The 11754-nt window shown below is 44.5% G+C and overlaps 2 protein-coding genes and 8 non-coding genes across 11 annotated transcripts; 2 read left to right on the forward strand and 8 right to left on the reverse strand.

The window, feature by feature from the left end:
• Positions 1-1181: 1181 nt before the first annotated feature.
• Positions 1182-8707, forward strand: LOC119125747 (integrin beta-3-like). Of its 2 annotated transcripts, XM_037256561.1 has the most exons (15): positions 1182-1479; positions 1966-2051; positions 2128-2332; positions 2402-2654; positions 2722-2884; positions 2952-3113; positions 4877-4972; positions 5042-5131; positions 5191-5325; positions 5382-5811; positions 6903-7125; positions 7354-7454; positions 7539-7658; positions 7776-7942; positions 8132-8707. In XM_037256561.1, exons 1-15 carry the CDS (start codon positions 1422-1424, stop codon positions 8204-8206), a joined length of 2364 nt encoding a protein of 787 aa, XP_037112456.1. In that variant the 5' UTR covers positions 1182-1421; the 3' UTR covers positions 8207-8707. The 2 variants fall into 2 exon arrangements, with proteins under 2 accessions (XP_037112456.1, XP_037112455.1); XM_037256560.1 differs by having other exon boundaries at positions 7354-7658.
• On the reverse strand, positions 3155-3226 carry trnat-cgu. Its single transcript has one exon. It is a non-coding gene; the product is annotated as a tRNA-Thr (tRNA).
• On the reverse strand, positions 3333-3404 carry trnat-cgu. The gene has a single exon. It is a non-coding gene; the product is annotated as a tRNA-Thr (tRNA).
• Positions 3508-3579, reverse strand: trnat-cgu. The gene has a single exon. It is a non-coding gene; the product is annotated as a tRNA-Thr (tRNA).
• trnat-cgu lies at positions 3687-3758 on the reverse strand. Its single transcript has one exon. It is a non-coding gene; the product is annotated as a tRNA-Thr (tRNA).
• trnat-cgu lies at positions 3866-3937 on the reverse strand. Its single transcript has one exon. It is a non-coding gene; the product is annotated as a tRNA-Thr (tRNA).
• Positions 4045-4116, reverse strand: trnat-cgu. The gene has a single exon. It is a non-coding gene; the product is annotated as a tRNA-Thr (tRNA).
• On the reverse strand, positions 4563-4634 carry trnat-cgu. Its single transcript has one exon. It is a non-coding gene; the product is annotated as a tRNA-Thr (tRNA).
• Positions 4742-4813, reverse strand: trnat-cgu. Its single transcript has one exon. It is a non-coding gene; the product is annotated as a tRNA-Thr (tRNA).
• A 476-nt stretch (positions 8708-9183) lies between the features above and the next one.
• mettl2a (methyltransferase like 2A) lies at positions 9184-11633 on the forward strand. Its single transcript, XM_037256196.1, has 9 exons — positions 9184-9340; positions 9433-9521; positions 9643-9899; positions 10058-10107; positions 10220-10280; positions 10346-10485; positions 10661-10767; positions 11155-11220; positions 11294-11633. The coding sequence occupies exons 1-9, from the start codon at positions 9198-9200 to the stop codon at positions 11452-11454; spliced, it is 1074 nt and encodes a 357-aa protein (XP_037112091.1). The 5' UTR covers positions 9184-9197; the 3' UTR covers positions 11455-11633.
• The last annotated feature ends 121 nt before the right edge of the window (positions 11634-11754 follow it).

Consider the following 11754-nt stretch of genomic DNA (forward strand, 5'->3'; position numbering starts at 1 on the left):
GTTTGCACTTAGCAGAAGGGACTTGGCAACCTAGCAACATAAATTAAGCAGAAATGTCCTTGCAATGTCACTTTGGGTGCTACAGGTGGTCTGCGGGGATGAGAGTTTGCTAAAATGGCCGCCAAGTCATTCGAAAGATAATGTCAGAGACGGGGTGAGGGGGTCAACACGTGCTTTTTTTTTATTTTTATTTTTTTTTATTAGTCACCACCCCACCATCTTGTCCACATTTCATCAATGTCACCTCATTTTGACCCACCCCCTTCACTCCTGGTTAAAGCTTTGCTGTTATGGCAGCGATTGCGAGCGAGACGCTTAAAGGCCTCAGTAGAGATATATAACGTACAGGGCGAGACCCCGTAGCCCACCCCCGCTCTCATCATATCCCCTCCACTTGTCTTGTTCAGTCTTAATTGGCTGCCATATGACCCAGTCGAGTTCCTTCATTCAGTTTCGGAAAGGCCACTCATCTGTGGGCGAGACGCCCAACAAAAGGGTGCTGATACATCCGGGCCCATCAATACACACACGCACACACTGAGTGAGCACAACTATTATTGTTCGACTTATTTCTCTATTTCTGTCACCCCGTCTTTTTTATAGGCGGCGGTAACTTAGCAACCGTCCGGAAAGCATGAGAGGGGGGGTGGGCGGCATGAATGATTCAATATATGGACAGATAAGAATGTTTAAAATGCCAACCAGAAAATGTATTGGGTCAGTTTTGTTTCTAAAATTAAAGCTAATGAATGTGAGGCAATCTTGAAGTATTTGTTTGTATTGCAAGACACTGCTTTTTTAATTGACAGATTCCTATACTGCCTCATATTCGGTTTCGCCACTAGAGGTAGCTGTTCTACAACTTCCAAATGCTGAGCAGATAAAACAACATTCAACATTTATTTATTTATACATTCATTCATTCTTTTATTTATGTATTTATTTATTTATTTATTCTGTGGATGAACTAAAAAGCAGTTGGGGAAATTCAGGTTTTATTTTTTAAATCGAGGTGAACATAATTATAAATAGAGAGCACTGTGCGCGCAAACATCATCATTTAGGATTGTCTCATTACATAAGCTTAATGCAGCACACTGCAAATGGTCCGAAAAAACATCCCAAGTGTGTGTCCTTATATGGTATTGTTTACTCAACGCAGCCCCTCGATGGTATTTACTACCCTTTGAGTGATTCACTGGCCTCTTGTGTCAATGTCTTGTTATGAATATGAACTAGATTGACTTTAAGGTTTTACATGCTAATAAGGTGAGTGACTCCAAAAGAGGGTGTAGACTTATGAGTGATGAGGAGGGAAGGACGGTGGAAGCGGATGTGTTGTGGAAGGAGAATTTTGGTGTGTGTGCAGTCGTTCAGGAAGAATGAGAAAAGGTTGTCGCAGTGAGTGAAGCGGACTTACCATGAGGACGCTGCTGCCTGTTTTGTGCCTCCTTCTTACGTCCACTTCTTCACTTTATGGTGAGTCTTTGTAACTTTTCTCCGCCTGTGTTTACAAAAGAAATGTCACTTTCATTTAACTCAGAGATGTATTCCAGACTAAGGCTGTAACTATTTAAAATCAATTATTTTATCGGTTGGTTAAGTCATTGGATGGACGGTAACAAATATTCCCGTCAATGGAAATTACACTTTGTCATTTTAATCATTGTTTTTGTATGACAGATGTTTTTCCCTTTATACTAAAGATAACTATGACTTCTGCAAAAAAAAAAAAAAATTGCAAAACCAAAGTCTACTTTGCCATCATGCATAAAGTTGTAGTGCGTAAGGATGCATTAATCATCCCTCAATGGGCATGTTTGCTCAGCACTCTCCTGAAAGGAACTTGTGCTTGACGAGCGCTATCTTGCTCCCCACGCGCTCTTAGGCGCTGAATCAGCGAGGAAATGCAAATGCCACTCTGCGGCGGGAAATGGTGTCACTTTTTTGTGATTATACCGATAGGGTCCAACGTGTGCACGTCACGAGGAGTCACGACATGTCAGCAGTGTTTGACAGTTGACCCCAGCTGCGCATGGTGCTCGCAAGAGGTCAAATTATTTATTTATTATTATTTTTATATGATATTATTTGATTTATTCTTATTATTAATGTTTTGTGTTGCAGAGCTTTGGGATGGGAGGGTCTGGCGTTTTCCGCTGCGACCTGAAGCAGAACCTGCTGGACGGCGGCTGCTCCGAGGCGTCTCTGGAGTCGCCTACCAGCACCTCGACGGTACTCGAGAATAAGGCACTAAGCGACAAAGCCTCAGGCGCGGCGGAAACCGTAACCCAGATCCAGCCTCAGAAAATCCACATGGTGCTCAGGCCAGGTGTACCAAATACCAGTCTAGAGACTTGAACTACGGTTCCTTCTGTTCTCTAACCTCGTTTCTTTACAGGTGATTCCAAGAAGTTCACTGTCAGCGTGAAGCAAGTGGAGGACTACCCGGTAGACCTCTACTACCTGATGGATCTGTCTTTCTCAATGAAGGACGATTTGGCTCGCCTGCGTACTCTTGGTAACGAGCTGGCCCAGACTATGGGGAAGACCACCAGTAACCTGCGCATGGGATTCGGAGCCTTTGTGGATAAAACCGTGTCGCCCTACATGTACCTGGCTCCTCCCGAGGCTATCGAGAATCCTTGTCTTGGGTAAGTGACACCAAACGATCTGAGAAGAAGCTTTTTCTGTAATAGTCCCCTCAACTAAATCTTGAAGGATTAACACGGAGTGTCAGGCGCAGTTTGGCTTCAAGCACGTGCTGTCCCTCACGGAAAAGGTGGCTCGTTTCACAGAAGAAGTGGTGAAGCAGCAGGTGTCACGAAACATAGACGCCCCAGAGGGCGGATTTGATGCCATTATGCAGGCGGTAGTGTGTAAGGTAGGATTCGCATGGCTTCCGATGATTTCTACCGTTCCTTGCCTTACCTCTCTTGAATGTATTAAAGGAAAAAATCGGTTGGCGTCCAGATGCCTCCCACCTTCTGGTTTTCACCACGGATGCTAAAACCCATATCGCCTTGGACGGACGTATGGCCGGCATCGTGCAGCCCAACGACGGAAAGTGTCATCTAGATAGTGACAATGTCTACAACAAATCCACCATATTGGTAAAGAACACTGCCATTTTAAAAATTCTTGAAGGTATTTTAGGCACGGGTGGGGTTTGAACCCACGATTTTCGGTTTACGAGACCGACGCCTTACCGCTTGGCCACCGCGCCTGTGTTAATCAAAGGTGTACTGTCATCTAGATAGTGATAATGTCTACAACAAATCACCGTGTTGGTAAAGAACGCCACCATTTTTTAAATTTATTGAACGCATTTTAGGCACGGGTGGGGTTTGAACCCACGATCTTCGGTTTACGAGACCGACGCCTTACCGCTTGGCCACCGCGCCTGTGTTAAGCAAAGGTGTACTGTCATCTAGATAGTGATGTCTACAACAAATCCACCGTGTTGGTAAAGAACACCACCATTTCTAAAATTCTTGAATGCATTTCAGGCACGGGTGGGGTTTGAACCCACGATCTTCGGTTTACGAGACCGACGCCTTACCACTTGGCCACCGCGCCTGTGTTAATCAAAGGTGTACTGTCATCTAGATATTGATAATGTCCTACAACAAATCCATCGTGTTGGTAAAGAACACCACCATTTCTAAAATTCTTGAATGCATTTCAGGCACGAGTGGGGTTTGAACCCACGATCTTCGGTTTACGAGACCGACGCCTTACCACTTGGCCACCGCGCCTGTGTTAATCAAAGGTGTACTGTCATCTAGATATTGATAATGTCCTACAACAAATCCATCGTGTTGGTAAAGAACACCACCATTTCTAAAATTCTTGAATGCATTTCAGGCACGAGTGGGGTTTGAACCCACGATCTTCGGTTTACGAGACCGACGCCTTACCACTTGGCCACCGCGCCTGTGTTAATCAAAGGTGTACTGTCATCTAGATATTGATAATGTCCTACAACAAATCCATCGTGTTGGTAAAGAACACCACCATTTCTAAAATTCTTGAATGCATTTCAGGCACGAGTGGGGTTTGAACCCACGATCTTCGGTTTACGAGACCGATGCCTTACCACTTGGCCACCGCGCCTGTGATAATCAAAGGTGTACTGTCATCTATATAGTGATAATGTCTACAACAAATCGTGGTAAAGAACGCCACCATTTTTTAAAATTGATATACTACATTTTAGGCACAGGTGGGGTTTGAACCCACGATCTTCAGTTTATGAGACCGACACCTAACCATTGGCCAACGCGCCTGTGTTAATCAAAGGTGTACTGTCATCTAGATAGTGATAATGTCTACAACAAATCACTGGTGGTAAAGAGCGCCACCGTTTTTAACATTTATTGAACCCATCTTAGGCACGGATGGGGTTTGAACCCACGATCTTCGGTTTACGAGACGCCTTACCACTTGGTCACCGTGCCTGTGTTAATCAAAGGTGTACTGTCATCTAGATAGTGATAATGTCTACAACAAATCTGGTGGTAAAGAACGCCACCATTTTTAAAATTTATTGAATGCATCTTAGGCACGGATGGGGTTTGAACCCACGATCTTCGGTTTACGAGACCGACGCCTTACCACTTTTCCACCGCGCCTGTGTTAATCAAGGGTGTACTGTCATCTAGATATTGATGATGTCCTACAACAAATCCACCATATTGGTAAAGAACAACACCATTTCTATAATTCTTGAATACATTTCAGGCACGAGTGGGGTTTGAACCCACGATCTTCGGTTTACGAGACCGACGCTTTACCACTTGGCCACCACGCCCGTGTCAATCAAATGTGTAATGTGTCACCCAGTCTCGTTTGTCAACTTTCTGACATTTTCCAGGACTATCCATCCTTGGCGCTTCTGACCGAGAAAATGTCAGAAAACAACATCAACTTGATTTTCGCCGTGACAAACTATGTGGTGCCGCTCTACAAGGTAGAAGCTCCGTTTAACTTTGTGAACACGGGAACTAGGTCACGTCATCCATGCTCTCTTTTTTCCCAGGAATACAGTCAGCTAATTCCAGGCACCACCGTGGGAAAGTTGTCCGGTGACTCTGGGAATGTTATTGAGCTCATTGAGGCGGCGTACGCGGTAAGGATTTGCTCCCCCTAAAATAATCCAGATTGTGATTAATGATCATCTGGTTGTAGAAAATTCGCTCAAAAGTGGAGCTGGAGATTCTGGGCGTTCCCGAAGAGTTGAATCTGTCTTTCAATGCCACTTGCCTCAACGGTGAAGTCATCCTCGGTCTCAAGTCTTGCTCTGGTCTGAAGATCGGCGACACGGTGGGTTGATATGATGGTTTGTTTTGCTTTCTTCGAAAACCAACCCTCGTCTTCAGGTGTCTTTCAGCGTGGAGGCTCAACTGCGAAGCTGCCCGAAGGAGAAGACCCAGACGTTCACCATCAAACCTTTAGGATTTAAAGACTCTCTACAGGTCACAGTGGATTTCGCCTGCACGTGCGACTGCGAGGCCGACGCCGAAGTCGACAGCCCGATTTGCAGCAACGGCAACGGCACTTACGAGTGCGCCGTGTGCCAGTGCCACACCGGGCGGCTGGGTCCTCACTGCGAGTGCTCGCTGGAGGACTACAGCCCCTCCGATGACGCCAAGTGCATCCCCAAACCCGACACCCCCGCCTGCAACAGGCGCGGAGACTGCCTGTGCGGACAGTGCTCGTGTCACGAGAGCGAATTCGGCCAAGTGTGGGGCAAACACTGCGAGTGCGATGACTTCAACTGCCTGCGCTACAAGGGGGCGCTATGCTCGGGTGAGTGCACATGAGGTATTTGTAAAAAATGTAGAGCAGCTTGGCTCACCGGGAACTCAACCTGGTGGTCCAGATTACTCACTCCAGGTACTTTGATATCATCATTTTCATAATAACATCCATTATCGTAATGGCCCTGGCAGAAGGGTTTGGTTTGTTTGTTAGATGCGAAGGAAACCGAGACCTTTTCCTTCCCTGCAGTGTTTTTTTTTTTTTAGGCTGTATGCAAGAACCAGCAAGCCCAGCCTTAGGGCCCATAAATGTGAAAGGCAGCAAGCGAAAGGAGAAGAAAGCTTGCATTCCTCTACAGGAAAAGAGGACAAACTGTTACTCTCTCCACCCACATTGTGTTTTTTTAATGTCCCTTTCTCAGCTTTTGTCACCGGCTTGCTTGTTTTACAAGCCAGATGTGAAATGATCTCAAGCTAAAAACGCCCGCTTAGCGTTTATCTTCACTCCTGCCAGAGGAAAGGCATTGTGTCATTAGTCATTAACTAGTTTGGGAATGTGACCCGAGGTCGTTCTGTGATGTGTTCTGATCCAGATGGGCCGCCCTCACTGCTGCATTCATTTCCTGGGTCAATTTCTTGTACTCTGTAAGAGGGGAGAGAACGGCTTGATTTTTCATCCTTTGTGATTTTTTTAAACCCATTTAAACGATTGTAATGACACTTTCTTAGTGGTTTATGATTAAACACTCCCTCCAAAAGTCCACCGGTCCACTTGCCTGAACATGTTTCAAAGAACACATTTATTACGCTAGCAAAGGACCGCTGCCGACAAAAACAAGAGCAGGCGTGGCTTTACAGTCCCCCATCTGCTAATATATTACCAGGTTAAACAAGAATGTCCGCACAATGGACCTCGAATGATGTGTCGAAACATTTAAACAGAATGGCCGACAGTATCACCGTTAAATAATTCAACAGTCTTTCGACACACCCACAAGTTTGTGCGACACGTACACGCACACAACACACACACACAGATAGGAAGTTTGCAATGACTCCAATGGAAATGAACGCTAGCTCTATTTTTGTGGGTGCTAATGCTAATGTTAGCTAACATCTTTGTTTGTTTGTTTCTCACAGGCCACGGCAAGTGTAGCTGCGGCTTTTGCCAGTGCGACGCCGGCTGGGTTGGCGACAACTGCAACTGCACCACGCGCATCGACACGTGCATGTCCAGTATCGGCCTTCTGTGCAGCGGCCGCGGAAGCTGCCAGTGTGGCGTGTGCCAGTGCACGCAGCCGGGGGCCTACGGCGCCACTTGCGAGAAGTGCCCTACCTGTCCTGACTCGTGCACCATCAAAAAGTAATATATGAGGACTTAGTTAGTGATAAATAAGTATACATTAACCACGAGCTAACCTTTCCCCCAACTGACTATGATATTTTGGATAAAAAAAAAAAGACATTTCTCTTGCTGTTTTATGATTTGATATTTTTATATTTATATATATTTTTAATGTGGGAAAAATAATTTTGATGGGAGTAAAAAAGAAGCCATTTTGTATTATATTAACATAAGAATTTCTTACAGGGAGTGTGTGGAATGTCAGCATTTTAAGAGAGGCCAATACACTGACGACAACAGCTGCAGTCTCATCTGCAGAGACGAAATTAGAGTTGTAACCCAACTCGGTGAGCATGCCGCCATCTTGACTTTTTTTTTTTTTAACGAAGGCCTCTCTGACAAGGTCAACCTCAACCCTTTTTGTCATGCAGAGTTCCTCTCAAAGAATGCCGTGAACTGCTCGTACAAGGACGAGAATGACTGCGTGGAACACTTCCAGTATTATGAAGACGATAGTGGCAAATCCATCTTATTTGTAATAAAAGAGCCAGGTAACACTTTATGGTGTACCTCTGTATAATTAATACGATTTAAGGTGACATCTTTTGGAAAACAGACTTTTTAATACAATATGGGACAAAACAGCTCACACACGCACTTTGTCGTAGAATGTCCTCAGGGTGCCGACATCCTGGTGGTACTGTCGGCCGTGGCAGGGGCCATCCTTCTCCTGGGCCTGGTCGCCCTGCTCATCTGGAAGCTACTGGTCACCATCCACGACCGGAGGGAGTACGACAGATTCGAGAAGGAGCGAGCCAAAGCCAGGTGGAACACGGTGAGGATTTAAATTTGTTTCAGGGGAAAACCGTCGCCATCTAGAGGGATCTGTTTGTTATTACAGGAGTTCACATACACCAAATGTTGCATAGAAACGACTGTTAATTTTTCCACCAATAAAAGAAAGTTCAGAAGAAAATCGGGTTTGCAAATAGGAGGGGGTTCACTATGTCTTCTTGTTTCCTAGGCCAACAATCCACTGTACAAAGGAGCCACGTCCACCTTCACCAATGTGGCGTACAGAGGCGCCTCCTCCAGTTGATTGCAGCTCAGGGTTCAACCACACACGCCAAATGCTTGCACTCAAGAGAACTAGTCATGACACGCAGCCAGTCACTGCAGCCCAGCCATATTTATTGTGGTCGACAAGGACTTGTAACTTGTACAGTTGAGAAAAATACTCACTTTTTTTGCTAAATGCACATAAAATCTTGTCACGTCTGCTGTATGCATATAAAGTTTGCACTTTTTCTTTTTTAGTGTTTTTTTATACGTGGTCACATTTTCATTACTGCTGCATCTGCTCTGTTTGTTTATTAAAGTCCTCCGAAAACTGGTAAATGATTTTAATAAATAGATTTACTGTAAGTTATTTGAAAATAACAACTGCAGTCACTAATGCTCAAGGGTTTTTGCTTGCTGTAAATGCAGTATTATTTGATGGTTTCAAGAAATGCGGGTGAAAATACCAATAAGTGATCGATGTATTATGCAAGTGCAAATAAATGCCTTTTAACGTGACATTTTGACACACCACAAAAAAGAGCGTTATTTGTTATCAATTCTGCCTAATATGATGACCGACGACAAAGTGCGTCACTGGGCCACAGTTTTAGCCACGCCCCAAAATAAGTCATGAAAACTGAAATAATGTAAAACAGTTTAATGCTATGATTCCAAAGTTCAATAATTAATAAACTTCTGTCTTGGCACATATTTTCATAAATTATTTTCTATGTCTCTTAGTTTGTCTGTGTAATCCATTTGTGGGAAATGTCTCCCTCCAGTGGCTGCATTGCAAACTTCTGTTTTTGGCGTTTAAGTACGACAGGGAAAGCCTTCACTCGAGCAGTATCACTTCAGGGGTTACAATAAATTCATATGGAAACAAGTGGCAATTAACCAAAGGGATTTGTGTGAGTATTTATTGAATATATAAATGTGTTGTACGTTTCCGAAATAATTGAAGTTCTGACATTTCCGAGACAACCTGAACATGTCAAACATCCACATCCGGTGCGTCTTTTTTCAACATGGCGGCGCCCTGCACGGTGGATGATGATGTCCACGAATCCACTCACATTCTGTCACAGTCGTCTGCTACCGAGGAGAAGCGACCTCAGTTCGGTACTCGTTTTCTTAAGGACCCCCGACAGGTCTTCCAGCACAACGCTTGGTGGGTGAATTGGACCCTGAATGGGCTTAAATGGACGGCTCGAATGTTTAAGTCGTAATGTACGATGGTAAAGACCGGTAATGTGTCAACAGGGACAACGTGGAGTGGACCGAGGAGCAAGAAGCAGCTGCAAAGAGTAAAGTACAAGAGAATAGCCAGCCATTGCCTCCGGGGAAACAAGGTTTAACTTTGAATTTAAAGTATCGTGTTTAATTTACGTGTTGGCCACAACATTAGGTGTACCTAATGAAGTGACTCAAATGGTCTACTCTATTGTCTTGCATTGCGTGTCCTTCTCCCAGAGGACTTTGACAATCGGGCCAACGAGTACTGGAATGACTTCTACACCATCCACGAGAACCGCTTCTTCAAAGACCGCCACTGGCTCTTCACCGAATTCCCTGAGTTGGCACCGGCATGCCTCCACGACCAACGTCCCCGTCCAGATGGCTCGGAAAACCATCACAGTCTCCAGTCCAGTTTGGATCCAAGTGGAGATGTTGCCACCTTGAATCCGACTGACTTCCCGGGTTCTTTAGCCACGTATCGTATTCTCGAGGTGAGCTGTTTATAATTTAACACATGCCACGTCTCTGTTCTAGCTACCAGAATAATAAACACAAACTGCTATGTTAACGATGCCATAGAGCTGTAGTGGGTGTACCTAATGGTGTGACTGATAGTGGGAGGCTAATAATAAACGCTCTGTTTTGACAGGTCGGTTGCGGTGTTGGCAACACGGTTTTTCCCATCCTGAAGACCAACAAGTAAGACTAGACTATATACTTTAACTTGCAAGTTTAATTCATTCCCTGACCAAGCCTCAATTTACCGGTAATGTATTTTAAATGATTTTTCTTTCTATTTTTTGTTCTACAGCGACCCAGGACTTTTTGTGTACTGCTGCGATTTCTCCAGCACTGCCGTGGAGCTCGTCAAGGTGAGTGAGCGCGTCAATATTCTGTCATTGTCAAGTCGATAACGGTGTTTTCTTTCGCCTTCAAGGCTAACCCGGAATACGACGCTGAACGCTGCTTCGCCTTCGTATCCGACTTGAGCGATGACGACGCCGTTTACCCCGTGCCGGACGGGAGCCTTGACGTGGTGGTGCTCATCTTCGTGCTGTCGGCGTTGCACCCCGACAAGTATGGACACCTTCTTCTTAGTGCTTAGGAACAGAATTCATGACAAAGGGCAGTTTTGGAAGACTTCAACATGCAGATGACCAACCCAATCTATCCATTAAAAATCAAATGTGGTCCTTACGCATGACATTTCTCGGGAAATCAACAAATACATGTTGATTCTTTTGTATTTTAGGATGAAGGCTTCTGTGAGCAGATTGGCACGGTTGCTTAAGCCTGGCGGGGTGATGATGCTGCGGGACTACGGACGCTACGATATGGCACAGCTCCGCTTTAAGAAAGGTAAGTAGGCTTGATGCACCATTGCAGGAAACTGGGAAATGTGAAACTTCAGACATCCAACTGGGGAAAAGTACAATGGAGCGTCACTCCAACGGACATCATCATGACAATATGTACAGATTCTCCAAAATTTGTGAGCATTTGGGATGTTATTTTGAGCCAAAATGTCGACAAAACAAAATTCATATGCCCCAAACTACAAAGAAATGTTTTGTTGAAAATCTGGAAAATGTTGCCACAAACATTGACTGTGCAGAGGAAAAGAAAAAATGGCACAATGTGAATGTGGGTCATATCATTTTATTTGGGTAAAGTAAAAGACAAACTAATAGCTCTGTACTCTTTATGATAGATCATGTATATTTTAAGACTGCTTTTTTTTTTTAGGAAGATGTCTGTCAGATAACTTTTACGTCCGTGGTGATGGAACCAGAGTGTACTTCTTTACACAAGGTAACTTCTATTCAGTCCATTCAATGACTCTACATGCAGTCTATAATCATACTGATGTGTTTCTTGATTCCAGACGAGCTGCACGACATATTCGCCGAGGCCGGGCTGGAGAAGGTGCAGAACCTGGTGGATCGGAGGCTTCAGGTGAACAGGGGCAAGCAGCTCACCATGTACAGGGTGTGGATCCAGTGCAAGTACCGGCGGAAACTCGAGGAGGAAACCAGCTCCACTTGATACAGAACCATTGTTGCATTAACTGCCATCGTGTGTTGCTCTTTGTTATATAATTTTTTAAAAGTGAGTCTATTCATCTGGATGCTGTTTTTTAAGCAATATTTTGGAATATCATGGCCTAATTTGAACCTTTTGTACATGTAAAATGAATAAACATGTCATTATTTTTGTCAAACTTCTAATTGCATCAGAAAACATGCATCGTGGTGGGGAAAAGTAACTTTCACATCATTATCCGCACTGACTACTTTGATTGTATTGTGTGCAAATCTGCTATTGTCCGCACGAGATTTGCAGGAG

This window comes from Syngnathus acus, chromosome 8 (genome assembly GCF_901709675.1).
Source record: "Syngnathus acus chromosome 8, fSynAcu1.2, whole genome shotgun sequence".
Lineage (NCBI taxonomy): Eukaryota > Metazoa > Chordata > Actinopteri > Syngnathiformes > Syngnathidae > Syngnathus > Syngnathus acus.

Bases quoted from the DNA above. Each gene is read 5' to 3' on its own strand.
- LOC119125747 (XM_037256560.1), top strand. From the start codon at position 1,422: ATGAGGACGCTGCTGCCTGTTTTGTGCCTCCTTCTTACGTCCACTTCT. The intron at 2,052-2,127 runs GTCAAATTATTT...TTTGTGTTGCAG, and splicing joins GCGCATGGTGCTCGCAAGAG to AGCTTTGGGATGGGAGGGTC. The intron at 4,973-5,041 runs GTAGAAGCTCCG...CTTTTTTCCCAG, and splicing joins ATGTGGTGCCGCTCTACAAG to GAATACAGTCAGCTAATTCC.
- mettl2a (XM_037256196.1), top strand. From the start codon at position 9,198: ATGGCGGCGCCCTGCACGGTGGATGATGATGTCCACGAATCCACTCAC. The intron at 9,341-9,432 runs GTGGGTGAATTG...ATGTGTCAACAG, and splicing joins GTCTTCCAGCACAACGCTTG to GGACAACGTGGAGTGGACCG. The intron at 10,281-10,345 runs GTGAGTGAGCGC...TTCGCCTTCAAG, and splicing joins CTGCCGTGGAGCTCGTCAAG to GCTAACCCGGAATACGACGC.